We start from the raw sequence: 25,369 nt of genomic DNA, 5'->3' as shown, positions 1-25,369 counted from the left end.
TGGAAGAATGAACAGCTTTTGTTCATTTCCACCGCTGCCATTGTTAAACTACAGGCAGACCACAATTGTAAAACATTCCATGGAAAAATGGAAGCTGAACTTCTGGTGTTAAACGCATTATATCTGCTATATATGACACTCATTTTCCTCCCATTTCACAATTACTCTACCTTGTCTTAGGCACCTTCACAACATATAGAAAATTCAAGGAGTTTGAATATTTTTGAAATTGTACCATAAAAAGTTGACTAGTCTCAAATTTTATTTTCAACTCAAATAAAGCCAGTAACACATGAAAAAACCTTTATTTCTTTTCTGCTTATATGAGTGTCGGATATTATGAAAGTACTTCATACACACACTGACGTTTACAATTGATGCTTATTGCAATTATTCAAATTACATCAAATATGACTTATTTAGATTCACACATTCAGAAAGTCTCCACGTAGAAAATGTTTTCATTTGGTTCCCATGTACAAACAACATGGGTTAGAATGACACTGGATAAGATGGAGGGATGGAGGCCTGCTCTGCTGCGATTGGTTGATATACCAGTAGCATCTAAACAAAGGGCAAAAAACTAATCTCTTCGGAGAAAAATATCCTGTTTTTTGACCCTACGCCTTATTCTAGAAGATATAACCAGTCGACTTAAACATATTAGATGTATAATACAAATAAAGTTAGAACCAGTCAAACTGACTGATCAACCTGCAACGACTGCTCTGGATATTCCATTTTTAGGTTATTTTTTGCAAATTAGGCTTTTGCCCAAAATCTGGGTAAGAATTACTACTTTTAGTTGAAATTTTACAGCTGGATTGAGTAACAATTCCTATGCCCAACTTGGTGTTGAGCATAAAAAGTAGAGAAATCTCTTTGAACTTTGTGCTATCTCCAGCATACAGACTTTAATATTCCAATTTAATTCGAGGTGAGAAAGAGATGTCAATTCAGTCGAGAGACCTTTGTTTAATGATAAAATACTACAATATAACAAATTACAGCGAATGAATTCCCACAGCAGACCTCACTTCCACCAGAAGGCAAAATGTAGGACTCAACACAGATCCAATTAAAAAATGTTTGTTTGGTGTTGTTTATACACAGAAAATGATTCTGATGCCTTCAATCGAGATTTTATAAAAATCATCCTAATCCAGACTAAAATCAATTCTTCCTCTCATTTGATCTCAGGTGACCTGAAGCTCTGGTCTCGATCTGCTCGCCTCTCCCTGAGCCAGCCCGTTGGATCTTCCCACGTCGGAGTACGGCACCTCCTTACGAGCGATGGAGGTGGCAAACATGGTGTCCAACATTCCCAGGACCTCCAGTAGCTCCCGCTCCAAGTTGATCTCTGACTCCAGGATGTTCTGTAGGCGCAGCAGCTGCTGGTCGATCAGTGCCGACTGACCAATCACCGATTTATAGATATCAAGGATCATTTCAGCTGCCGTCAAAAGGACGGGCGCAAACCTGGTGTCGACAATGTTTCTGAAGAAGAAACAGAAACAAATGATCAAGGTTTAAACTTTAATTTGATAAATCTGTACATTATAACACCCTGATTTTATTTCACAACTTTATTGATTTGAACCCAAAAAGTAAGATGTCTTCTGCTTCATACCCAATGACAAAGTGGAGTAACTGAGAGAGTTTCTTTTCATCTCTTCCTGCTAACGCGTTCTTCAGAGTTCCTCTTCGATCCAGCTCTTTGATTACACCCACAGTTATCTCTGGCTTTTTCTTTCTTAACCATATCTATCAGAAAAGAAGATTGAAGAAACAACTTTGCTTAAAACAGCCTACTAAGCCATTATTTGCTATTTGGGGCCCTCAATTATCAAATGTGGGAAATAAATCAGTAATTGTGGGAAAGTAAACATGATAAAATAAAAACAAACATTTATTACTTAAATGCTTGTGAATATTTAGATTACTCTTACCTCCAAGGATGCATCCAAAGCTTTGGATACATTAAATTTCTTGAGCTCCCTGTCATATTTGGCCAAATGTTCTTTGACTGGCTTACTGACAAGATAGTCATCCTGTAAATGCACAAAGCAAGGAAATTAGAAATAAAAAAAAAGTTGAGTTATAATTCTTACAGAAAAAGATGAGTGAAAGATGACTGGAACATAGAAACCTACTGGTTTTGGGACATAATTTTTTCCTTTCACAAAGACACGATATGACGGGCGGCGGCTACGCTGGCTCATTATTTCCTTTGACTCTTCAGTGTGTTTTCTGTGTTTGATGCTTAAAATACTGTTGGTCATTCCCACAACAATGGACTCGTCATCCGGCTGAGAAGAAAAAAAAGTTTTCAACTTTGGCTCAAGATGAGTGCAAAACAATACCCCTTGTTTGCAATGCAACATAAAATAAAATCTTTCATGTTGTTTTCAAAGTGCAAACAGGGAAACTTGTATAATTCCTGTTTTATCTACGCTGTCAACATGTCAATTATCTAAAGAAATGTTTTCACTGAATATTGCTGGAACATTTATTCTTACAGCCACAGCCAAACTGAGGATTGCAGCAGCGTAGTCAAAGTTGTGGACCACTTTGTACGTGGTTGTGTTGTAGACTTTCACATGCCTGAAAGACAAATGGTCCACGCGTCAAAATATTTTTCATTCATTCGCCTTTTATTTACAGAAGGTGGCAACAACAAGAGGACTTCCACAATTCTCATAACACTGTATTTGCAACCTTTGCCAGACAGAAAAGTGCCAGATTTAAAAAATTAAACATTTATTTTATGTCAGGAATTCCCTATATCTGAAGTTCTTATACCTGTCCAGAGATCCCGACAGCAGTCTCTCTCCGTTCTTGCCGAGAGCCAAACAGGTGACGGTTTTATGATGGTTTTTCAGCGACACCAGAGGCTGACCTCCTTTTAGCAAATCCCACATTTTGACGTAGCGCCCACCTAAAGAAAGAGAACCAAAATTTGTGAATTAAGGATGTATTTCAAATATTTCCAAATAAACATAAAAAATAACCCATGCACATATACTACGTAAATGTAGAGTAAAAATAAATTGGGATGGTTCATAGAAATCTGAACAAATCTAACATGTTTATGTGACATACCAGCCTCATAAAGCCTTTCATCAAAACTATATAATGCTCTGATGAGCTTAACACAGATGAAATGTGGCAAATTGTTGTAGGACGCATTCTCACCTCATCAATTTGTGCCCGACACATAATTGTTCAGTGTAAAGTTGTCCATAAAGTACACTGGTCCAAAAGCAAACTGGTTCGAATCTTTCCGGACATGGATTCGAAATGTGAAGTGTGGTTTGGACCCAGCCACTCAGCCATATGTTTTGGACCTGTTCCTGTTTTTGACTCACTTTCTGTAATCAACTCGACCACAGTACAACTTTCTCCACTCGCTGTTTTATTTCATTAAGCATGTGCAAATATGGGTGATCTGGATTATTAAAAAGTGTATATTTTTATTCAGAAAATATCTTGTGGTAATTTGTTTTTACATACACTTTAGAGGTTAAGTTCTGATCTCTGATGGAAAAGAAATTAACATAGTGACTGCCTTTTAAAAGCGAAGCTGTCTGGTCTTGTGCTATCACAAACACTAAAATCAGGCACAGTGACAGACCGAGGAAAACACAAAGCCAAAATGTTAGTGGACCCTATGAATCAGAGAGCAGTGTTTCTGCATTGGACCTTTGCTGACCGCTCGGTTCTGAAATGAATCTGAACTTTCAATTTGTTTTGTATAAATATGCTAAATGATTCGGCTGACAACCTGCTGAGACAAGGAGTCCCTCAGAGGGGTAGAGAAGGAGGCTCTCCACCGGCTGTCCATGATCCATGGTCATTGCACTCTTCTCTGCTCTGGCATCAAACACTTTCAGAGTGTGGTCATATGATCCTGAAGCAACAAAAAATGAGAAACAAATTAGATTTTTGTTGGTGCCAGTCAGCTGTAACAGGAGACATATAGACTCTATTTTATTATTTTATTTATGTTTTGAGTGAAGTTAGAAACTACCTATAAAGAACCGCAAACAGATGTTTATCAGACAAAAGGTTAACTTCCTCTTGACCCTTTGACATTTTCCCACTCCTCTGCAGAATGATCTTTTGACTAACCAGTAATGAAGAGATCTCTGTTGAGTTTGCTGGCAACACCACAGCGAATGTAGTCTGTGTGTTCCTGGTAGGTGCAGAGCTCGGCTGCGTTTGGGATGTCCCACAGTCGGCAGGTGTAGTCGTCAGATCCCGTGAGGATCTGATAACGTTCTGAGGTGAAGTCAGTGACATGTACGGCCCTGAGTAAAAAAAAAATAAATAATTTAAATTCAAATTAAATTAAATTCAAATTGTTTTCAGTATGCAGGATTTTAAGAATCTCAATGGCTGTCAGAATTCTTGGGATCAGCATGAATTTCAGTCGATGGATCACTCAAGAAATCATCATTCAACATTGTTGTCATCGGCCAATGACTTCCACCACATATTCATTCACCCAAAACTCTCCCATTTGAAAACATGGATCGCTGACAAAGGTCAGTTGATGTTGATGAATAAATAATACAAAGTTCCTATTAGGGATGAAGATGTCAAATTCAGCATGATATTGCTGTTTCTTTAACATCACAAAAAACAGTCAAAAAGAATAACCGATTAATCACAACAGTCATTATAATGTAATTTACAGTTATTTTAATATATTAACATAGCTTGCAGTTTCAAAACTGTGCTACAGTATCTTAAAAAAGATGATTGATTCTTCCTAAGTGTTGCCTATAAGTCTTACACAGCAGGAAATATTTTCAAAAAGCTTCTCTTTCCTGTGAAAAAGGAAAAAGTATTCAAGCTTTCTTTGGACTGGAGGACTGCCAATGCATAGCAACAGGTTTAGATGTAACCAGTCTAAGCCTAGTTTATTTTAGATCAATTAGAGCAACAGAACAATAAAGAAAGAGCTTAAAAAGTCACCACACAATTTCACCTTCATGAAAGATTTTCTTGCAAATTTCCTTTGCAAGAATTCACTAATATGTCAATGACCTAATGACAGAAACTTAAAATATGAGACTCACTTTGTGTGTCCTTTGAACATCCTTAGCGCCACCTTGCCGCTGACATCAAAAAGTCTGACAACCGAGTCTTCGCATCCCGCCACGAGCAGCTGGCCATCTGACCTGAATCTACCACAATAAGCAGTGTCCTTGAATCGGGTAAATGTCTTGACAGGCTCTTGAGAGAAGGGCCCATAGACGTGGATCTGAGGGGAAAAAAAGAGTTAGAACATGAAGAAACTGTGAAAACAAAGGTGCATCCTTTACTTATAGACAAATAAATCATTTCAAAACAGAACTGTTTATCAGATTGCTTTAGGGTTGCTGTTTAACTTCATAAATTTGAGAGCCTATACCAGTAGAAACTTAATTTTGATTATAAAATAGTAACTGTACAAAGTAAAGAATATGAAATGGGAACTTAGTGTTTCCTTCCTTTATGTTATTGTCTGTGTAAATAAGATGCATATCCTCTGGGAAAAAACAAAATCCAATATGAAAATCAACCATGTCATAAGGTGAACTACCTAGAATTTATGCAAACAGAGCCTACTCACTCTTGTAAAGGCAGTTACAGCAAAATTATGAGGAGCCACAGGAGAGAAGTCGATGTTTGAGACTGCTCCATATTCTTTTATCTGAACAGGAGCCTATGAGTGGGAGGAAGAGGAAACATATCAGGCAATGGATTCCTTCAAAGCTTGAGATCACAAATTGTTCAATATATTTTTTCATCCACAATAACATGAAATGGAGCCCATAGCAGGTGACTCACCTTGTAGTTTTTCCAGTAAAGTGTGTCCTGTGTGACTTTTTCTCCGAGCTTTGGATATACTGGGATTTTTGTGGGTTTAAATGAAGCCATCTATATGGCGCTTGTTGAAGCGTCTGCATACACCCAGTAGGAAACGACAGTTGAAGAGGAATCTTGGCATTTAAAGAGTTTACAGTTAAGAAATTACACTATTTCTTGTTTTTTGGGTTTTTTTACTTTTAAAATGAAAACAAAAATTACAGATAGCACCAAGTTGTTCATACTTCTTACTACATACTGCTGCTCCAGGGTTGTTCATACTACTCTACATATTATACGGGGAAATGAAGCAAAAATTGTTACGAATATGATTTTAATTTTGAAATTATATGTACATATTGCAAGAGAAAACAAATAATTCTAGAAGTAAACTATACACTTACTGAGCATTTTACACATTTCCAATTGTCTATTAACACAAATAGTAAATTAGCCAATGAAATTACTGAAACCCAATGCATTTGGGCATTTCGACATGACTTGCTGATGTTAAAAGTGCAGCCAACATATCCAAACGTTAATGTTAATATGAACCAAAATTTTAAAAGAATGATTTTGGTGCTTTGTTTAATCTGCACCATGGAACAACTTGAAGACAAAAGGGATCCAATCTGGTTTTTAAAAAGATTAACCTAACAAATAGGCTAATGAGTGTAAAGTATATGGCAAAATTAAGAACAGAAATTAAACTAAACAAAAACATGCTATCTGAGAGAAATTATAAAAACAGCATTTGACTTTTTTAATAATGTCATAGAAATAAATTAGGTATCTTTTCCGTTAGTGCACTAACTTCTACCTTAAAATATAATAAAACATATTTATGGACATTACACAAGTGAAATTGCCTAAACTAGTTGATTTCAGAGACAACGCACTGTAGTATTTCCCATGGGTTTCCTTGTATAAGTGAATGATTCGTTAGTCTTTTGATATAACATTCAGTGCTTAAGTTTTGATTGTACAAAAATATACTACACCCTTAAATCTAAAAGATTTACCGTCTTGACAGTTTTCAGTTTAGGCATTGAAGTATCACCCATGTTGTGTTATCTATGTTGTCTCATCTAACAAAATAAAACATGATGTCAGCGATGAGGCTCGGGCAACAGTCAATTAAATCTTTAGATCGTTCATAAACAAATAAAAACAGCACTTTGTGTTCTTTAAGCTGAAATAATGCACGTGATTATGCATGTCTCAAACCTGGCACACTGTCTGTTGTTTATACGACTAATATTTCACACAGAAATGGCTCGATGATGTTCTCACCTTTGATTAGAAAAATGGTCCCAGCGTGCAGATACGTTTCACCTACAATAGGGCTTATTTAAAAGTATACAATCTTTTGTTATCTAAAGTGAAGGAAAACTTTCTCATTTTACCGAAGAATCACGTTGCCTCTCGGCGAACAGGAGGACGCCATGTTTGAATGTAACTACTTCCGCAATGAAACAATGGAATATTGGAAATAAGCGTCTTTTTATATTGTTTTTTTAATTAGATTGTCTATAAGATGCTTGAATATTTTTTCGGATAAATAAAATATTAGTTTTTCTCTGTCCTTAATATTTTTTCATGTTCTTTTTATTCTTTAATTTACGTCACTTCCTGGGCTCCCTCCTTTCTGCCTCCATCGCTTATTGCGTGAGCCGCGTGTTTACACACTTCCAGGTATGTTCCTCGCTGTTATTCTGTTTTTTTAAATCATGACATATAATTTTAATGTAAGTGTAGCTTTTAAAAACTAATTCTGCCTCAGCTTGAGAAACCTAATGCGGGAAAAACACACTCCTTTCTACTGTAGGAACATCTGTTTGAGGAGGCCCTAGCTAGCTGTTTAGCTGGTTTTGCTAACTAACCAGTTCCGTTGAAGTAATTTAGACTGCACACAAAATTTACGACGAGGTATGTTAATAAAATAAATTGAAACCAGAAGGACTGGTTATACGGCATCACCCTAAGTCAAATGTTGTTTCATTGGCCTAATGTGAAAAAAGTTGTAACCCAGTACATTTGTGGTTAGCGTGTCCCATGCTAGAGCTGTAGTTGCCCACCTCCTGCATTACTTGCAGACAGGCTCTGAAGTGTGACGCTATTTTCGGGGCCGTATGACAGCTCTGCATTCTTGGTTTTCTGCGTGAAAGAGCAAAAATTGAAGGGAGATTTGAGGGGGATTTATTTCTAATACTTTCAGTTTGATTACATGTCTACCACTTCTTTCGAACTGCTAGATCACACATGTAATAAATAACACGTTAGGGGCAATTTCTGTTGATAGTGAAAGTTGGAAATGTACCATTTTTTCCCCTCCATAATATATGTCATTTAAAATTAAACGATTAGAATAGAACCAGAAGCAATTCTGATTCTGAGAAATAAATTAGCTAATATTCAAATTGTGAGCAAAAATATTTTAACTTCACCTAAACTAAGATTGGAATGAGATTCCTATGCTATGACTGTGTCATAGTATTTACAAATGAATTAATAATTTACTTTGCTCTTTTGATGCACATATGTAAGCAAGAATAAAATAAAAACCTAGAAAGTTTAGTGAGAAATTTCCCTTGCTTATTATGCATAATATTTGACATTTTTTCCATTATCTACACTTTTTTAGAGTCATCCATGTATAACAAGCTGGTATTGTCTGGGTAATTAGCCAAAACTAAGGTACAGGCCAATGAAACAACATTTGATTACTTAATAGCAATGTCTCTTCAGAATCAGAATAATCTTTGTTGTTCCCCAAGGAAAAATTTATTATCCTATAAAAGAAAATATAAATAAAATCATTTGTGGTATAAAATTTACAACACAAATATAAAATTACATTGTTAGATAAGACCTAAATATAAAATAAATTAAATAAAATGAAATAAAAATACAAATTATTGAAGTTTATCAGCTTTCATGTAATTGCTGTCCATGTTTTGTGGATGTTTGGAAATATTTCCGAACAGCCATTTTGTCTCGACTACAGCAAAAGATAAGCGTAGCAGAGTTGTGTTACTTTCTGTCTCATATAACTGGTGTTAGGAAGGTGTTAGTGATTCCTTTTACTCCAGCTTTTTACTTGACATTTCATTAGAGTTGTGCTAATAACTCCAGTAGAATTGTTGTTTAAATCTGAGCCTGTTCTCTTACATGTAAGATGAAGGAGTCGATAATGAATCAAGAGAAGCTTGCCAAGCTGCAGGAGCAGGTCCGCATAGGTGGTAAAGTAAGTTGCCTAAGTGCTGCCAAGTAATAGTTAGAATCTGAATCCTTTGCTAAAGCTAATTTCACTGCTTTGTAGGGGTCAGCCCGAAGAAAGAAGAAGGTGGTGCACAGGACGGCTACAGCAGATGATAAGAAGCTGCAGTTTTCACTGAAGAAACTAGGAGTCAACAACATCTCTGGTATTGAAGAGGTACGATAAATGTTTGAAAAGTAACACACAACTGACTTTATTTACAAGTAAAAATTGTCTTAATGTCTTTAAATTGCAACTAAAACTGAACTGAAATCCCAGGAGATGAGATGCTTTGCCCAAAGAGTTTTCCAGAGTGTAAAAGTAGGTACCAGCAGCAATGCTCTTTCCACTCAGGAATAAGAGAGAACGCATTTTTTAAAGAATTTTCATCTTAAAAGTAAGCTATTTATACGGTGCATATTCATGTTTTCAATATGATATGATATATTTAAAGAATATCATTACAAATAAGTTTCAAATTGATTTATTTTTTTAAGTAATCTGCTTTCAAAAATCCCATCTTTTTCTACTCAAAGGCGGGTTTGTGGCAAGTTACACCTACCTCCCAAAATATCAAAAACCGTTGGACATAATGGGCTGATTTTTTTTTCTGCTCTTTTCTGGTGATACACTAAGTAGAAAAATGCATTCAGAATACAAAAAATGAAAAGAAAAAAATTGACTGCCGGTACCTAGTGAAAGTCCTGATTTTTGACATTCGGTGGCCACATATCCTTTGCTGTAAAAGTTGCAATGAACTTTATGATTAGCCATTTAGTAAGAAAGTAGTTTTCATATTGCTCAGTGAATGCACTGCTGGCTGACATGGAGCGTATGATTGACTGTTTTAACTTCTGCCAACAGTTGGAAACTTAAAATGTTTCATGGTCCTGTTTCAGAATTTGTTACTTGTTTTTATACAGGCTTTGTGTGATGCAGCCCTTGTACAATTCATTTTCCATTTTGACTTCTCGGCTCTGCTTTTTTTTTTGTCTAGTTTTGCTATTTAATCAAGTCAGAATTGTCCATGTTCCCTTCTCAATGTATTTAAAGTCAAAGTACAAATGTAAATCTATTTTTGTTGTCAGACAATCTCTATTTAATCAAACTTTCCTTGATCTATTTGGCAAAGAAGAATGTGCAAAAATGTCAGCCTTGCAGCAATAATTTCACCAAAAGATGCATCTACAAAATATTGAGGCAGGGAGATGAATACATTTATTCCAGACTTTTCAGATATGCATCTGTATTTAAAAAAAACATTGATGAGTTCCTTCCACTTCGCAATCATTCACTACTTTATATTGATCCATTGGATACATTTCCAATAAAAGACATTGAAATTTGTGGTGGTAACATGAGAAAATGTAAATCTTGTTCAAAGAGTATAAATGATTTTGCAATACATTGGAACATGATGGCAGATTAAAGTTATCTTAACTGTGCTCTGTTCTAATGGCCCCTTTTGGGTCCAGTAATATTGTACTGGTTACTTAGCTGTTTACTTTTTTAGACCAAACTGTTGACTTTTCAAATAAGTAGAAATGAACTTATTTATTTCCACTCGAAAAGACTCAGGATGGAAAGCTGCTGTTCTTTTAACAGCAAACCTGCCACACTTCTATTCATATATCTTTAATCCTTTTTGTTTTCACTGTAGGTGAATATGTTCACAAACCAGGGGACGGTGATCCACTTCAATAACCCAAAGGTTCAGGCCTCCTTGGCTGCCAACACGTTTACGATCACAGGGCATGCTGAGAATAAACAGCTAACAGAGATGCTTCCCGGAATCCTCAACCAGATGGGAGCAGATAGTCTTACCAGCCTCAGGAGACTAGCAGAAACCCTGCCCAAACCTGGTATGCACCATAAACTATTCCTGGTTTTCTCCACGACTATTGTTGTATGGTGTCTAATAATAAAATTCCCTAATTTTCATCATAGCTGGAGACAACAAAGCTCCCATAGATGCTGCTGAAGAGGAAGATGACGAAGTTCCTGGTAAGCAAGAACATTTGCATCTCATTTATTTATAAATACAGTGTATCTTGCTGAATTGTTGCACACTAAAGGCTCTTAGAAATAGCTAGATTTTTAATAATAAGATGAGTGAGTCTACTAGTTCAAATATATGCTTTAAATAATTTTACCATCGTTTGCAGAAGTCCAAGAGAAAGCTTTATCGCTAACATAAACTGAAAGAATTCACTTATACCTATATTGTATTTGTCCAAATTTATTCTTATTTCTTTCTAATCTGTTTATATAGTTCTAAATATAATACGCAGTAACACTTTGTTTCATTTGCTGTTTATTCTTACTTCCTTTTTCTTTTTGCATTTTCAGATCTTGTGGAAAACTTTGATGAAGCTTCAAAGAACGAAGCAAATTAACCAACATAACGACATCCGAGTGTTTCTTGAGTCACCACCGTATTTAAGTCATGTATTTGTGGCTACAAACATAATCTGCTTTTAAATTCAACAATTGGGTTGGAACAAGAAAATTGACTTTTTACGAAAAATGTTATTATACAGTTAAAGCAAACAGAATTTAGCAGAACCTGCACAAGCTTCTCTTTCTCATGCTGCCTTCTTCACATTGCAGTACCCATGCATCAAAAATGTATTGGTGGAATTAATTGTGTGATAAATCTAACATTTTAACTTCTTTTATATATGGAGCAGAACAGTTTTGCTTTGTTTTGTTTTTTCACAAATTAAAATCATTGGAGCTGTTCATCATATTCAAATGTTAAGTTCTTAAAACAGTAGAAGTATTAAAAAATCTCTCTTCTATCAAGGAGCACTGACAAAGATGAGTTGCAAGGCAATTATGTTCCCAAACACAAAGAAAAACAAACACCACTGTTGTAACACCACATAAAATATATGGCATACAAAAAACCCAAATTGTTATACATATATTACTACAAATCTTAACTAAAAACATTGACACTGAAGTTGTTTTCAATGTTTGTTTTTTTAGATTAATAATTGATAATTAAACCAAGTGTAGTATAGCTTGGAAATCCTTACATTTGAAAGCAGCTTTGGGAAATTATGTATGTGACCTCTGACCTATAAAACAACTTTCTAAAGATGGAAAGCTGGTATACACAATACATTGAAACAGTATTTGAGCAGACTGAATTTAATGTTGGAACTTGTCCTTCAATATGTTAGCCATGAACTTTTTTGAAGTAACATTTAACAACCAATAAAGTTTTCATGTTTTTATTATTTGGAAAATTCAGATCAAACACTTTATATATCTGTCTGCATAGATATTAGAATGTAGCTATAGAGGAGGGAAACTAAAGAAATGTAATTAAAAATCAATCTTTTGGAGTGCCTGGATCAACATAAAAACATACCTGTAAATATAATGCATACATTTTAAACAAGGTCTCATTTTGGATAATAAGGGAAGAGATTGACTGGGATGCCCCTAAACTGTAAATCATGAGATTTAATGAAACACAAGGTTATTTCCTATTGTAAAAAAATAAACATGTTTTTATTGTTTCTGGTCAGACAAAACTCAGATTGGTTGAGACAGGCATGGTATTTCCTGTTTCTGGAAGGCTCCTTTGTCCCCCTCAACAATTTCTTGGAGCCACTTGGAGTTTAGGATGTGTCAGAAAGGGACAGAATGGACTGGGAATCATTTAAAATCCCACTTTCCATTTTGTGAAAACATTTATTGTATTCATTCTCTTAAATGAAAAACATTCTCTTAGGCTTTAATTTTCTCTTTGAAACAACAGTGGGATTTGGTTGAATATTCCTTCTCAATGTAAGCGATTTATAGTTATTCCAAAAGGTTACCGGGACTTATGGTTTGTTTGTTATGGAGATTAATAAACTTATTTTAAAGTGAAATACTGAATAATCAACAGCTCAAAGTGCATTTTGATCATTTAAGAAATTAAGCAAAGAAAATGAGAAATGACTCCCCTGGCTAGTACAGGGAATTTAAGAAAAAAGACAAATGTATTGCTTTAACATTCACCAGTTCTGTAAACTCATGACTTCCCATCAGCTTAACAATGAAGGTACAGTTGTTTTTTTTTTCACAGCTCAGCATCTGCATGGCCTTGGACGGTTCAAACCAAGTACAGAGAGGTAAACAACCTCCCAGAAGCTCTTCATCTTCAGTCTTAATTAAGCCAAAGTTTTATTTTGTCATAACTGGAGGATCAGTCCTGGGCGTTTTCACACTGTCCAAGAGTCAAGTGTTAAACCCTTGGAAGTTCTTGATGAATGTTGCACCGGCACTTTCAAACACCAGCTTTGTCAAACAAAATCTGTGAGACATTGATCGACCGTGGAGTGACGATGAGGAAACTGGAGTGACGATGAGGAAACTGAAAGTTGAGCTGATTCTTTGTGAATATAAAGTGGGATCAGTCATTCAAACATTCAGTAAAAATCATAAGTAAGTTTGGCTCCAGTGGAGAGATCCTCAAATTAGTAAATTTGCTTTGATTTTTATTTACCAATTTACAGAAAGCTACATGCAGCATCTCCTCATGGTCAGCAAAGATGTGAGATGGATGGACAGATACTTCGTTGGCATTACTGAATAACAATTTTTTTGTGCAGTTTTGACAATTTTGAGAATTGTTCAGTGTGATCTCTGTGGCACAACAGAAGGGTTTTTTTTTTTTGTTGATTTTTAAAATCTTTTTGTTTATTGCATTTGGGCCTTTCTGATGAGGTGTTTGGTGTTTACACTCCATCTCAGATTTTCTGAAATGTACTGTATATTTCCAGAAATTTGAGACTTGTGATACATTCTTCCTTCTCTCACTTGAAGTTCAGGGCACAGGGACAATTATTTGGTGTTTTTTTTTGTTTGTTGGTTTGTTACTATTTAGTCATTTTTTTCATTTTGTTGAATGACATGTTCTACTTATAAGCTTCTTCTTTAGTGTTTGAGATAAGATCCGTAATAGTTGAATAATGGTTTATTTTAGTGTTTGTGCTGTGGATTCAGGGAAAGTTGTTGGAGTTTTTTGTGTACTGTAGTGGGCTGAAGACACAGCCTTGGGGGACACCACTGACAGGTATAATATTTATTAAGGTGTGGCTACTTAGCTCAGAGACCCGCAGGAACATGAATAAACCATTTCAAACAGAGCTTTGGTCAGTAATGTTAGTTGACTGATAGTAATTCAAGTCAACATTTAGATTTCATATTTAGTCAACAATCACCCAAATTTAAACCAAATGATCAGATACAGACGCAGACGAGGTAATTTGACAGAATGATTTTTGATAAAGTGAAAATCTGTGGCACAAGTACCAGGACAGAAGTTTTATTTAGTGTCGTGTTGCATTGTTCATGCAGAATACAGTTTTGATGACACGTTTCATCTGACTTGAACAAATAGCACTTTGGAGTGTCCCAGAATTTCCACTTGAATCTGGTGGAGAATCTGTAAAGGGAGATAAAAGATTAAGGTGATGCTAAAGATGCCTCCAACCCTGAAACACTTGGTCTATCACTAAAAATAAAGCCTCAAAAATACCAGCAAAGGTAATACCAATAAAGGTTAGAATACTAATTATTGAGAAACCTACACATCATTTTAACGTGTTGTTTCACTGTAAAAAACGATTCTCCTTTGTTTTTAGTTTCTGATTGATGTCTGCCTCATTTCTGACCAGAAACAAAATTCCTAGTAGGATAAGAAACAAATTTACATTTAAAACAGTAAAGAGTATTAATAGTTTGGGGTTTAACTGTAAATACAGTAAGAAATTATGATTATGGAATAAGTTATTTTCATTATTAACATTAAATTTTACTGATGTTGCTACAGAAAACTGGAAAATATTTTGACCCGAATTCCGTGTTGACTGATTTTAGTTTATGAAAATAGATATAATGTGCTTTGGTGTCAGGTGGTGCTAAGCGAATTTATTTGTGTACATACAGGAACATGGTGAGTACTGACTGCCAGTAGCACTGTGAAGTAGTTTTATTTTGTTTTTATAAAGCCTTCTAAAGGAAGAATTAAGAACCTAGTGCTTGAGAACTTCATTTCTGAAAAAAATTATAAAACGGTAATAATAATAATAAAATAATACACATCTTAGTGCGTAGACCAGCCTCATTGGAAATGAATTTTATATTAGGAAAGTACCAAACAAATGGATCAAGTGAAATCAAAGGCAGTCCTGAAATAAACTGCATTTGAGCCCACAGAGCATTACTGCTTTAGTTTAAATAATATTTATGACTCAGTTGTATTCCAGGAAAAGGCAAGACTTAAAGTTTGCGAAGCTGGCAAAAAACTTTTGTGTAATTGTCAATTTCAAGTTATGTGATATTCCCCTGGTCTATCACATAAAATGCCAGAACAATACAATAGTAGGCAAAATGTCAAAAATGTTTGATTAACATAAATACTTTTATAGGTACAAGAGAAAAGTTGAGTTTTTGAGAATGTGACTCCTCACTCAGCCATTCACACAGTGATTCATGAAGTGGTTTCTCAGAATCCTTGTTGCTTTATGTTGTGAGATGGATGGACTGTCCATGCAGTTTATAAGAGTGGACAGTCTGCTTTCGGATAGAAAGTTTGAGCTTTTACTTTATTGTAACAAGATCAGGCCCTGGCAACAACATATGACTTTTCTGAACAACTCTGGGAGGAATGTTTGCTGGTAAAATGGTGGTAAAGGAAAGTTGTATTTAGACATTCTGGGGTACTGACATCACTGACACAGTCATCTGTGTTACTTGTGTCTCTACCAAATGTGATGGTAATAGTTAGAACAAACTATACACATATTTTATTTTTATTTTTTTATTCGAATATTTGGTTCCGGTGCTTATATTCAGTAGCACTCCTGTGTTCTGTGACTCCATTGGCTTATTAGGGTGAGTAAAACCCAGAACTTACTGAAACTGAAAGCTAATGAAAGTCATGCCGAAAATCATTTCCAGTGAAGTAATTAGAACTGTTGAATTTATTTCATATGTGTGAATATAAGCAGGGAATTTCCATTTCTTCAGTAAGTAATATGAATGTTTTGGTAAAGGTTATACATTGTATCATTTCTAGAGCACACTTTTTTAATTTTGCTTTCCAACTAATTTTGTTCACTAATTTTCAAAATGAATGACTCTTTTTTGCACTCTTATATTTGCATTTTCCCCAGCACAGGATGACACAAGCTTTTCAGGCTTTTAGGGAAGTGAAACACTACCCCCAGCTATTTTTTAGTTTACTGACCGAAGAGACTTCAAACGCTGGTTCAGCAACATATTTGCATCATGCATGTTGTGGTGAAGACAGCAAATTTACTCAAGAAAGAGGAAGGGGGGGAACGAAAACGATTATAACACCTAATGTAACTGGTACTCCTTCAACTACATCACACACACACGACAGAAACGATATGAAAAGAGGGAGGATAAACACCCAAGGCTCTGTTTCTGTTTCCACTTAGTTGACGCTGACATTTTGCCAAGCAGAGGAGGGTTGCCCCGTCTGTGATGGGGAAGTCCTGGTGCCAGTCCCATTTTTTTCCCTGCCCAAACTTTTTTGGATTGTATTTACATTGTATGTCGGGGGAATGCCATTGGAGGAGATAATTTTTTTTTTTCAAAATCTGAAAATAAGATAGTTTTAGATATAGGTATTTTATATGTTTTGGCTAATTTACCTCATAAAGTTTTTCTTTACAATAAAAAAAACTTTATTACTCTATTTAAAATTGCCATCTTACAAATTTATGGCCTTTTTGCCCATTTTCTTACACTTATCTGATTTAGATGAAACAAATTTTGACATCGGTCAAAGATAACCCATGTAAATGTAAAATTAAGTTTTTAAATAAGAATTTATTTTGGAAAATAATGTCCACACTATCCTTACTCCATGTAAAAACATAATTATCTCCTAAAACTAAATTGACTGGAACTTTGGAATATCTTACAACAAATACTGTATATATTTGCTGAAGCATTTTGGCCCGTTCTTCCTTGTAGGATTGTTTCAATTCAACCATGTTGGCGGATTAGGTAACCCTATTTTTTTTTTAGCCATATCGGTTAAGTGGGGGATAGGTCGAGAGCAGGAGGGGCTTTTGTTCAAAAGTATGAAACAACAAAATAGGACAATATTTTATTGTTTAATTTATTAAGAGAGCCCAAAATGTTGGTTTAGAGTTGCAGGTTCCAGAAAGCTGTGATTCTACCTCAGTGCAACTGAATCTAAAAGAGACAAACCCCTGTACTGTCACTTCAGTACATGGGGCTACAACAGGGGCCAGGACCAGTTTTACAAAGGCACCTGATCCCAACTTGGAAGTAATGACAAGTGAAATTCTATACAACATTAATTATGTTACACCAGCTAGAACTGCCCATGATTCTCCTGTGGGATTTAATTAGTAGAATTCATGATCATTTCATTTACAGCAAGATGTCCCAACTCTGAAGCAGATGTCATGATTGACTGTCAATAGATGATCTTTAAAAGGGCTGTGCTAGCGCTGTGTCATGTGTAATTGGATCCACACCTTCCAAAAGATCCAGTTGGGTTCATTTTGGTTAGCCACTCTTTCCTATCGAAGTTTCCCCACGTTTCCATGCAACCACAGTTGCTTCACACCACACTATAAGACCTTTGGGCACTTAAATAACTTAGAAACATCATAATATGTAGAAGAAAACATAAAATACAGTTTGTGGTTATCGGCTCTCGCTGCTCTTTGCTGGAGCCTCAAAGCCTTTTAATAGCGTTGTAAGTCTTTCAACAATGACAGATCTCATTGACTTTGTTTCTCATGTTCTTGGATCTGTTTTGGACATGCTGTGTTTTTTTTTTATCTTTCTTCACTTTGTCAGACATATTTTATTTAAGTGATTCATTAATTTTACAAGGCAAAAAACAAAACAGTGGCTTTATCTGTGAAAATAAACTAAATCTGTGAGGAAGTGTATTCTTTCTTACTACACTGTAATGCTAAAATATTTGTTCTTTGAAGATGTTATGAAAAGGATCATTTATTTTAACAAAGACACATAGATGAGAAATGCTTAATTTATGACCATAGCTATAAAATTTATGACTGGCAAAGAGAAAATTACATAATATGCCATAAAAAAAAAACGCTTTCTTCTTGATGTAGAATTAGGTCTTTTTCTGAGTGTGGACTTAATATTCAAATTACAGTGCATGTGAAAAGTTAAGTTTTTCACCTTAATGGTCAGTGGCAAAACCCCCGCCTCATTCAGACACCCACAGTCCTTATCCGCATCTTTCTTTCTTTTTTTTTTTCTTTTTTTTAACCCTAGTCGAAACTCAGATAATATCTTTTTGCAACGTCTGAAATGCAAAGCAGAACTGAGGAAATGAACTATCTGCGGGCTTTTATTAGCTCACTGCAGGTCAGTTTCTATGGGACCTCAAAAAAAAAGGTGTTAAAAAGAGGTGTGGAGTGATCTGATGATGTCTGCTTCACACCACACTATAAAAATCATACACTGTGAGTAGTTAGAGCATACATCACCAGGTTCACTTGTCCTTTCCGCCTGACTTCAGAGTAAATCCATCTAATGGTAAGAAATAACTAGAATAAAAGAAAAATAATTACTTTCTTGTCTGAGCTAATTTTAACTTTAGAATGTTTCAACTATCAAAATAAATATTTGACTTTTGTTGGCATCATTATAAAAAAAAAAAACTTTGTAATTACAAGTCACTGACCTGCCTAAATCTTTGTTTGACAAAGACACAAAGATTGTAAATGTTTAATTTATGACTGCAGTTATAAAATCTATAACAAGCCAAGAGGAAGATGAAATAAAATTTTTCTCTTGAACTTCCCCTTTGACTCTCTCACTGTCAAACAATCTAGATGACCTTATTGTTGTGGATCACTGCCTTTCTGCTCATCAGCGCAACAGCAGCTGCTCAACAGGCTAACCTCGACCACTTTCCAGAAAACTGTAGGTTCTTTCAGCACACACACATTTTTCAATTCTCATTTGTGCCTCATGTGAAAGTGATTCATTTTGTCTAAAATTAGTGCATCTCTTTGTTCATCTCTCTGAATCTGTGTAGTTGTGGTGGCAAAACGAGGCGAAGATTCTGTCAGCCTGACCTGCCTTGCGACCACCGCTGGACCTGTGACATGGAAGCTCAACAACGAAGACCCCGATTTTGAAGACTACATGAGCAAGAGTGGCCATAATCTAATCGTAAGGGATGTGGATACACCCCTGCTGGGGGAATACAGCTGCTGGAGAGGTGAAACGAAATTGTCGTCGATCTATCTGCTGCAGGAGACTGACGAAGAAGAGGATACAGGTGAGTCTCATCTCTTTATCCATCTGCCGTTCGTTCAACTGAAACTGGCTGAGTTAGTCACAGAAAGCTGATGCGTGTGACAATCTCTGGTGTTCTGTTTTTAGTCGCACTTCCATTCACTCTCGCTGTTTATTATTGCAGATTCTTTGTTCACATGCCGTGCAAAGTCCTATGGTTGTAGATTCAGCTGCAAATGGACTGAAGACAGCTACGGAGCTGTGCGCCTTGGAATTGGCCCTGACTGGTAAAAATTAATTCAATTAAGGAGACCACATTTAGTGCCTTAAAAAAGGCCATTGTATAATTACTGTCAATTCTGGTAAAGATGTGTAAAAAGACATTTATCACGTTATGACATAATCTTCCTCTAAAAAAAATTAAATATAACCTCCAATCGTACCACATAGAGTGGAAGGTGCCACCATGACTGACACAATAAAAAATTCTATAAAACAGGTAAAAATGAATAAAATGGCTTTTCTGAGCTGTCAGGATGTGTAGGAGCCTGTGAGTCAAACCACTGAAGTAATCTATGACTTTATGATGTCCTGGTCATAAAAAACATCGAATGGCACACCGGCTCATTTCTTTTATCTTCTCTTAATATTAAAAACAAGAGGACATGCCATTTAAGTAAAGCATATGCATGTTGATCTTCATAAGTCAGAAAAAGGGGATGAATTAATGGAGATCGAGATATAAGAAAATAACTACTTATCCTAAACTTTTACTCCATCTGCAGTTATCAAATAGCTTAAAATAATTCAAATGTATCATTTATATTTTACTTTTTAGGTTGATCGGAATGTCGAAGAGCGTTTAATTAGTAATCCATGACATAAATAAAACATGGTACAAAGGATTTTTTTTGTTAAGCCAATTTTGAAATGGGAAACATACACTGGCAAGTGGCAAGAGAAACATGCCACTTCAGACAGACAAATGTAGAAGGAGCTTTATGAATTGAAGAAAATAGTGACAGGCCTGACCTTGCCCATATCTCCAAGAAGATTAGAAAAAAAATATTAAGAATAGCTTAAAGTGTGACTAACTAGTTTGGACAAATAACCATGTCTTTCCTTTGACCATAGACACTGAAGAAGGGACATGAAAAATCTTTAAAACTGACTGTCAGAGAACTATTGCATACAGAAGACTTTTGTGGACATCAAGCCTCCATAATTTATTTTCAGACTTTTATGCACATCTTTGTCCTGCAACTTTGAAGGGCTCTTTAGCTGTTGAGCATCATTTATTGATCTAATGAAGTGGTATTGATATCTGACGTCTGTGGTGCTGTTTGCCCCTATAGCACTAAAGGTCTGCCATCATGTAACTGGGTGAGCGGCCAGCCCAACAGCCAGGGATTCCACTTTGAGCTGACCCACAACCTCTCACCATTTGGTGAGGAAAGCACCAGGCTGGAGGTCACCGCCGAGGCCATCAACGACTTCTTCCTCCTCAGGAGAACCAAACTGTTTTATCTTAGAGACATTGGTGAGTTGAATGAAAATATGGGAAAACTGAAACAACTCAGTGAAAGATTACCAGCAATTTCACAACGATCTGAAAAAAAAAAAAAAGCTATTAGAAAATAAGCTAATTTCAGATGACAAAGCACAAGAAATCAAGTATCAAGTGCTGGATTAAAACTTATCGTTCTATATTTCTCTGAGAAATATTTCAAATGTTTTTCCCATTTCTATGCTTTTGCTTTTGTTTGCTCCTCTGCAGTTGTACCTGACAGCCCCCAGATTGTCAGGGTTGAGGTGGTGCAGTCGAACTTGAATGTCAGCATCGAGCCACCGTCCAGCTGGTCGACTCCTCACAGCTTCTTCACTCTGGAGCACGAGATTGAATACGTGCTCAGAGACAATGGAAAGGTAAAAACGACCAGACTCTGAACCACAGTTTTGGGTTTTAGGGTTGTTTCATGTTCTTTCTGTGGTATTTTGTTGTCTGACTGTAGTTTCTGTTTGACTTCAGACCGGAACCTCTTCGTCTTCTCTGATACCGAAGAAGATCAGCATGTTCAGGGCCCGCTCCAGAGATCCGCTGGTGTTCTCATCTTGGAGTCATTGGACTCCCTGGAAAAATGTAACCCACTGAAGTTATCTGATCGCACTTCTTTCAGCTTCTACTCTTTGTATGCTCTCATGTGTCCCGCCTGTCTGCAGTGTCTTCTCGTACTTATTAGGAGGGACTTTGATGACGTAAACTTCTGCCTATCCACAAACCATCTGGAGCCCATCGATGATTGAATTTTAACACAGACCATAAAACGTTTATACTGAGAAAGAGAGTGCTATTAAATTTAATTTGACAGTTTCAGCATAAAACAACAGACAAAATAATTTAAAATTGGAATTTAATATCTAGAGGGACTTGCAGATTGTAAAAATACAAAAAACAATATTTATTGTTGTTACAACCTGACACTACGAGTTCAATGCTATCCTTATGTTTGACATTGGTTTGTTCACAAACACGTCTTAGCCAATAATAACCTATTATCTGTGATTGCTTTTGGTTTGAGCCAGTTAAACTTGGCCGCCTCCACTGGATTTCATCAACTAAAATGTATTAGTTATGGTGCTGTCCTTGACCCAAAGAGGGGCCCAAAATCAAACTCTGTCAAACTCTGTTACAATCTCAAAACATACAGTTTTTTTATGTGCCATAGACAAAATGTTCATATATTTTTTTTATATTTAATCTTATTTTTTATATTTATTTGTGGTAAAAAAATATATATATATATATATATATATTTATTTATGAGTATTTATTAAGTTTAAAGTTTACAGAACACTTATTGCTAATGTCAAGTCTGATGCGTCATTGCGGGGGTTAACTGAGATCGAAGGGGGAACTCTCAGCTCACATCTCAGTTGGAGGAGTCTGCTTCAATGTCTGACATCACAATGTATGTTTGTTATTTTTGTTCGTATGTTGGTGTTTCTGTGAACTTCTGTGGTTTTATGCAGAGCTAAGCAAATGAGTATTAAAAGAGCTTTCTGCTTCCTTCCTTCATTTACGTGTTGCCTGTGTAATGCATGTATGAGCTCAACAGAGAAGTTCCCTTTTAAAGTGATTCTCGGTGAACGCTGTCGATTCAAATGTCTTCATAAGGCGTGAGAATCTCGGCCTTTGCTGTACGGACGAGAAACTAATTTCAAAGTGCTAATTAATCAAATGCTTTTTGCCAATATATAAAAAGGAAGCACACTTTCCAAAACCCACAAAAAATAGGCACTACTAATTTAGTCACTACAGTTCCTTGTGAACCTTTTCATATCTCTTTAACATGTTCATATATTGTCACATGATGACCAATGTATGTCATGAGATAAACCAACACTAAATCTTTTACAAATGTGAAAAGTGTGGCATATTCATCAACAATGACTTTTATTTAACCTGATAAAAGTTGAGATCTTCAATAATTTTTCAAAGAAAACCTGGCAAGATAGTAGCACCCTTTACAAGTATAAACATTTACATCAAACCAAAAAAATAGATTCATTTTTCCATGATCCCATCAATAAAATGCATCCAAATATCACAATAATCCCACTGCAATGCTTTCGGGGCTGGCATGATGAGACCAGTTTCATGTGTTTTTGTAGCAAACATCATTTTTCTAACAGGCCAGAGAGATTAATTTCTGTCCACCCTGATCAGAGTATCTTCTTCCACAACAGATAATAGAAATTATACTTCTTGCAGCTTTCTGTGACAATACAATTCCTCCATGAAGGTCAGACTTAGAGGCTTCACCAGTGATAGTTGCATTTTCCTTTCTCAGCCGTTGACCTCTGCTGCTCATCTGGAGTTTCAGTTTCTTAAGTGTTTATTTGATTTGTTCTCTCCTTTATGTTCCTCAATCTTCACAATGTTGTTTTCCACTAGTGTTCTGTAACAAATCTACCAAAGCCTTCGCCAATCAGCTGTATTTGTAAAGAGAAATGTTTTGTAATCGACATATTGCCTGTCATTCGCTTCACAATTGTTCAGTCTTTTGTGTTGGTCTGATATATAAACTACATTTAATGTTGCAATGTAACAAAATCCCCCCCAAAAAAATTAAAGAGGAAAGAATACTTTTGAAAGAGCTGATGAAATGCTAAAATATAAAGAGGTATTTACATGTATAACAATGCCACTTTACTCCATTTAAGTCACTTTATAATTTTAGTGGAATAAAGTCAGAAAGTGACTTTGGGAAGAAATTAAAAACATGTTCTGTTATCCCTGTATTTTTTTAAGGCAAACTACAGATAAATGTCTAATATTTGACCTTATTTTTATTAGTTAAATTTATACTTGTGTTAAAACTGCAACAGAGAGATAGGCAGTAAACATCTAGGATTTTTTTAGTCTCACATGATATTGTGGTGAAATGTTTTTAAGCATTACACTCATCACAAAAGAAATTCATCTGATTATTTTTGGATAATAGTTCATGCTAAAATTCTAAGAAAAATAAGCACAAGAATGAGAAATCCCCCATCTTGTGAAAATGATCCAGCTTGGCTCCAAGCATTATTGTTCAACAATGATGCTTACCATTTGATTTATGAGTCATTCACAATCTTTGTCATCACATGGTCTTCCAATTTAGAGTTTCTATGAATTTGGACAAACGCATTTTCAGTTTTCAGTTTTCAGTTTTCACTTCAATATCTAATCTGTTGCTGCTTTATTGCAGGGGAGGAATTCATGCCAATGTAAAAAGAAGCAGACATCTGAGCTGTCACCCCAGTGTTTGGAACGCTGCAAGAAGAAAATGGAGAAAAGAAGAACTAAACATGTTAAACAAAGTCAACATCTTCTAAAATGAAGTTGTTTTTGACAGAAATGTAGACATTTGAAATGAGAGGGAACATCTTGGCACACAACAAAGCACTGACAGATCAATTTCTGTTTTTAATTAGAGAGAAAAAAAGCTCCAAAAAACAGTTTTTCATTTGATGCATTCACATGAGTGAAGAACTAATTAAGTCATTGAGCTGTGTTGGAGTTATCTGGTTTCAGAATACAAAACTGCATGGCGAGTGTCTGTCAGACATTTAGAAGGTTGAAGCAGAAAAACAAGGAAAGGAACAAAACATTAGCAGTGTGTGTGAAGCCACTGCCAGGTCAGTGACCAGTATGCACTCAGTGGGGATTGTTTTGACCATCTCTGGTTTGCATGAAGCTGGGAAACTCTAGAATTGTACAAACAAACAAATTCCACCCACAGGATTGCAGTTGTGGGCTTTTTTTTTCACCTTGGCTCCATCTACAGCTGTGGTACACAACAACATCGCTGTAAAATCATTGCATTAAATCCTCTAATGTATCTGTTGAGACATCCAATAAATTATAAAATATTTGCTCTAATATGGATAATAGGTCAGAAAATGACATTTTAAAAAAATGATGTCTATAGTTTTGATATTCTGATGTTAATCGTTTTGTTTTATTATAGCTGTAAATTGAAATTGTTCCCAATCAGCAGAAATAAAAGCTTGAAAACATCAATCTGTATGTTCTTGAACTGCAAATGAAAATACTGTATGAAACAGACAAAACATCTTGAGAGACTGACCCTCTATAACTTTAATACATCAAGACACTGTAAAGAGAGATTTTACAGGACACACGCTTTCTTATTTCATGCAGCTTTTCAAAGATTTTCTTTTATTTTATACGATTCCCTATGTAACATTTATTTTTTATGAAAATTCTCCACTTTCAGATTTCCTTCCCTCTATTATTTTGATAATTTATGAAAAATACATCATATTTTTTTTCAGTCAACTTTGTACATAATGTTTCCATAATTGCCACAGTCAATTTATTTTATTGTTTTTGATCGTTTGATGGCAATAAACATGAATTCAACAACCCATGTGTTTTTTCTTGTTAAAAGA

At 35.5% G+C, this 25,369-nt stretch overlaps 3 protein-coding genes across 5 annotated transcripts; 2 read left to right on the top strand and 1 right to left on the bottom strand.

The window, feature by feature from the left end:
* Positions 1-289: 289 nt before the first annotated feature.
* Positions 290-7,293, bottom strand: utp15 (UTP15 small subunit processome component). Of its 2 annotated transcripts, none has more exons than XM_055039993.1 (12): positions 7,150-7,293; positions 5,839-5,951; positions 5,621-5,713; positions 5,085-5,269; positions 4,132-4,310; positions 3,785-3,910; positions 2,803-2,938; positions 2,520-2,604; positions 2,154-2,309; positions 1,950-2,051; positions 1,631-1,764; positions 290-1,497 (listed from the first exon to the last, which is right to left on the bottom strand). In XM_055039993.1, exons 2-12 carry the CDS (start codon positions 5,926-5,928, stop codon positions 1,197-1,199), a joined length of 1,587 nt encoding a protein of 528 aa, XP_054895968.1. In that variant the 5' UTR covers positions 5,929-5,951; positions 7,150-7,293; the 3' UTR covers positions 290-1,196. The 2 variants fall into 2 exon arrangements, with proteins under 2 accessions (XP_054895968.1, XP_054895969.1); XM_055039994.1 differs by lacking the exon at positions 7,150-7,293 and adding an exon at positions 6,879-7,043.
* A 162-nt stretch (positions 7,294-7,455) lies between these two features.
* Positions 7,456-11,864, top strand: LOC129366136 (transcription factor BTF3 homolog 4-like). The gene is made up of 6 exons (XM_055039807.1): positions 7,456-7,551; positions 9,035-9,103; positions 9,179-9,292; positions 10,776-10,977; positions 11,063-11,119; positions 11,465-11,864. Exons 1-6 carry the CDS (start codon positions 7,456-7,458, stop codon positions 11,509-11,511), a joined length of 585 nt encoding a protein of 194 aa, XP_054895782.1. The 3' UTR covers positions 11,512-11,864.
* Positions 11,865-11,977: 113 nt separating this feature from the next.
* On the top strand, positions 11,978-25,148 carry si:dkey-88e18.2 (interleukin-12 subunit beta). Of its 2 annotated transcripts, none has more exons than XM_055039806.1 (8): positions 11,978-13,245; positions 19,000-19,090; positions 19,206-19,451; positions 19,593-19,695; positions 20,764-20,948; positions 21,186-21,334; positions 21,438-21,548; positions 24,163-25,148. In XM_055039806.1, exons 2-8 carry the CDS (start codon positions 19,000-19,002, stop codon positions 24,292-24,294), a joined length of 1,017 nt encoding a protein of 338 aa, XP_054895781.1. In that variant the 5' UTR covers positions 11,978-13,245; the 3' UTR covers positions 24,295-25,148. The 2 variants fall into 2 exon arrangements, with proteins under 2 accessions (XP_054895781.1, XP_054895780.1); XM_055039805.1 differs by lacking the exon at positions 11,978-13,245 and adding an exon at positions 18,657-18,700.
* The last annotated feature ends 221 nt before the right edge of the window (positions 25,149-25,369 follow it).

The sequence above is a fragment of the Poeciliopsis prolifica genome, unplaced genomic scaffold (assembly GCF_027474105.1).
Source record: "Poeciliopsis prolifica strain line A6 unplaced genomic scaffold, Auburn_PproV2 SCAFFOLD014, whole genome shotgun sequence".
Taxonomy (NCBI): Eukaryota; Metazoa; Chordata; class Actinopteri; order Cyprinodontiformes; family Poeciliidae; genus Poeciliopsis; species Poeciliopsis prolifica.
Note: the sequence above shows the minus strand (reverse complement) of the source record. Positions and strands in the feature narration are given on the sequence as shown.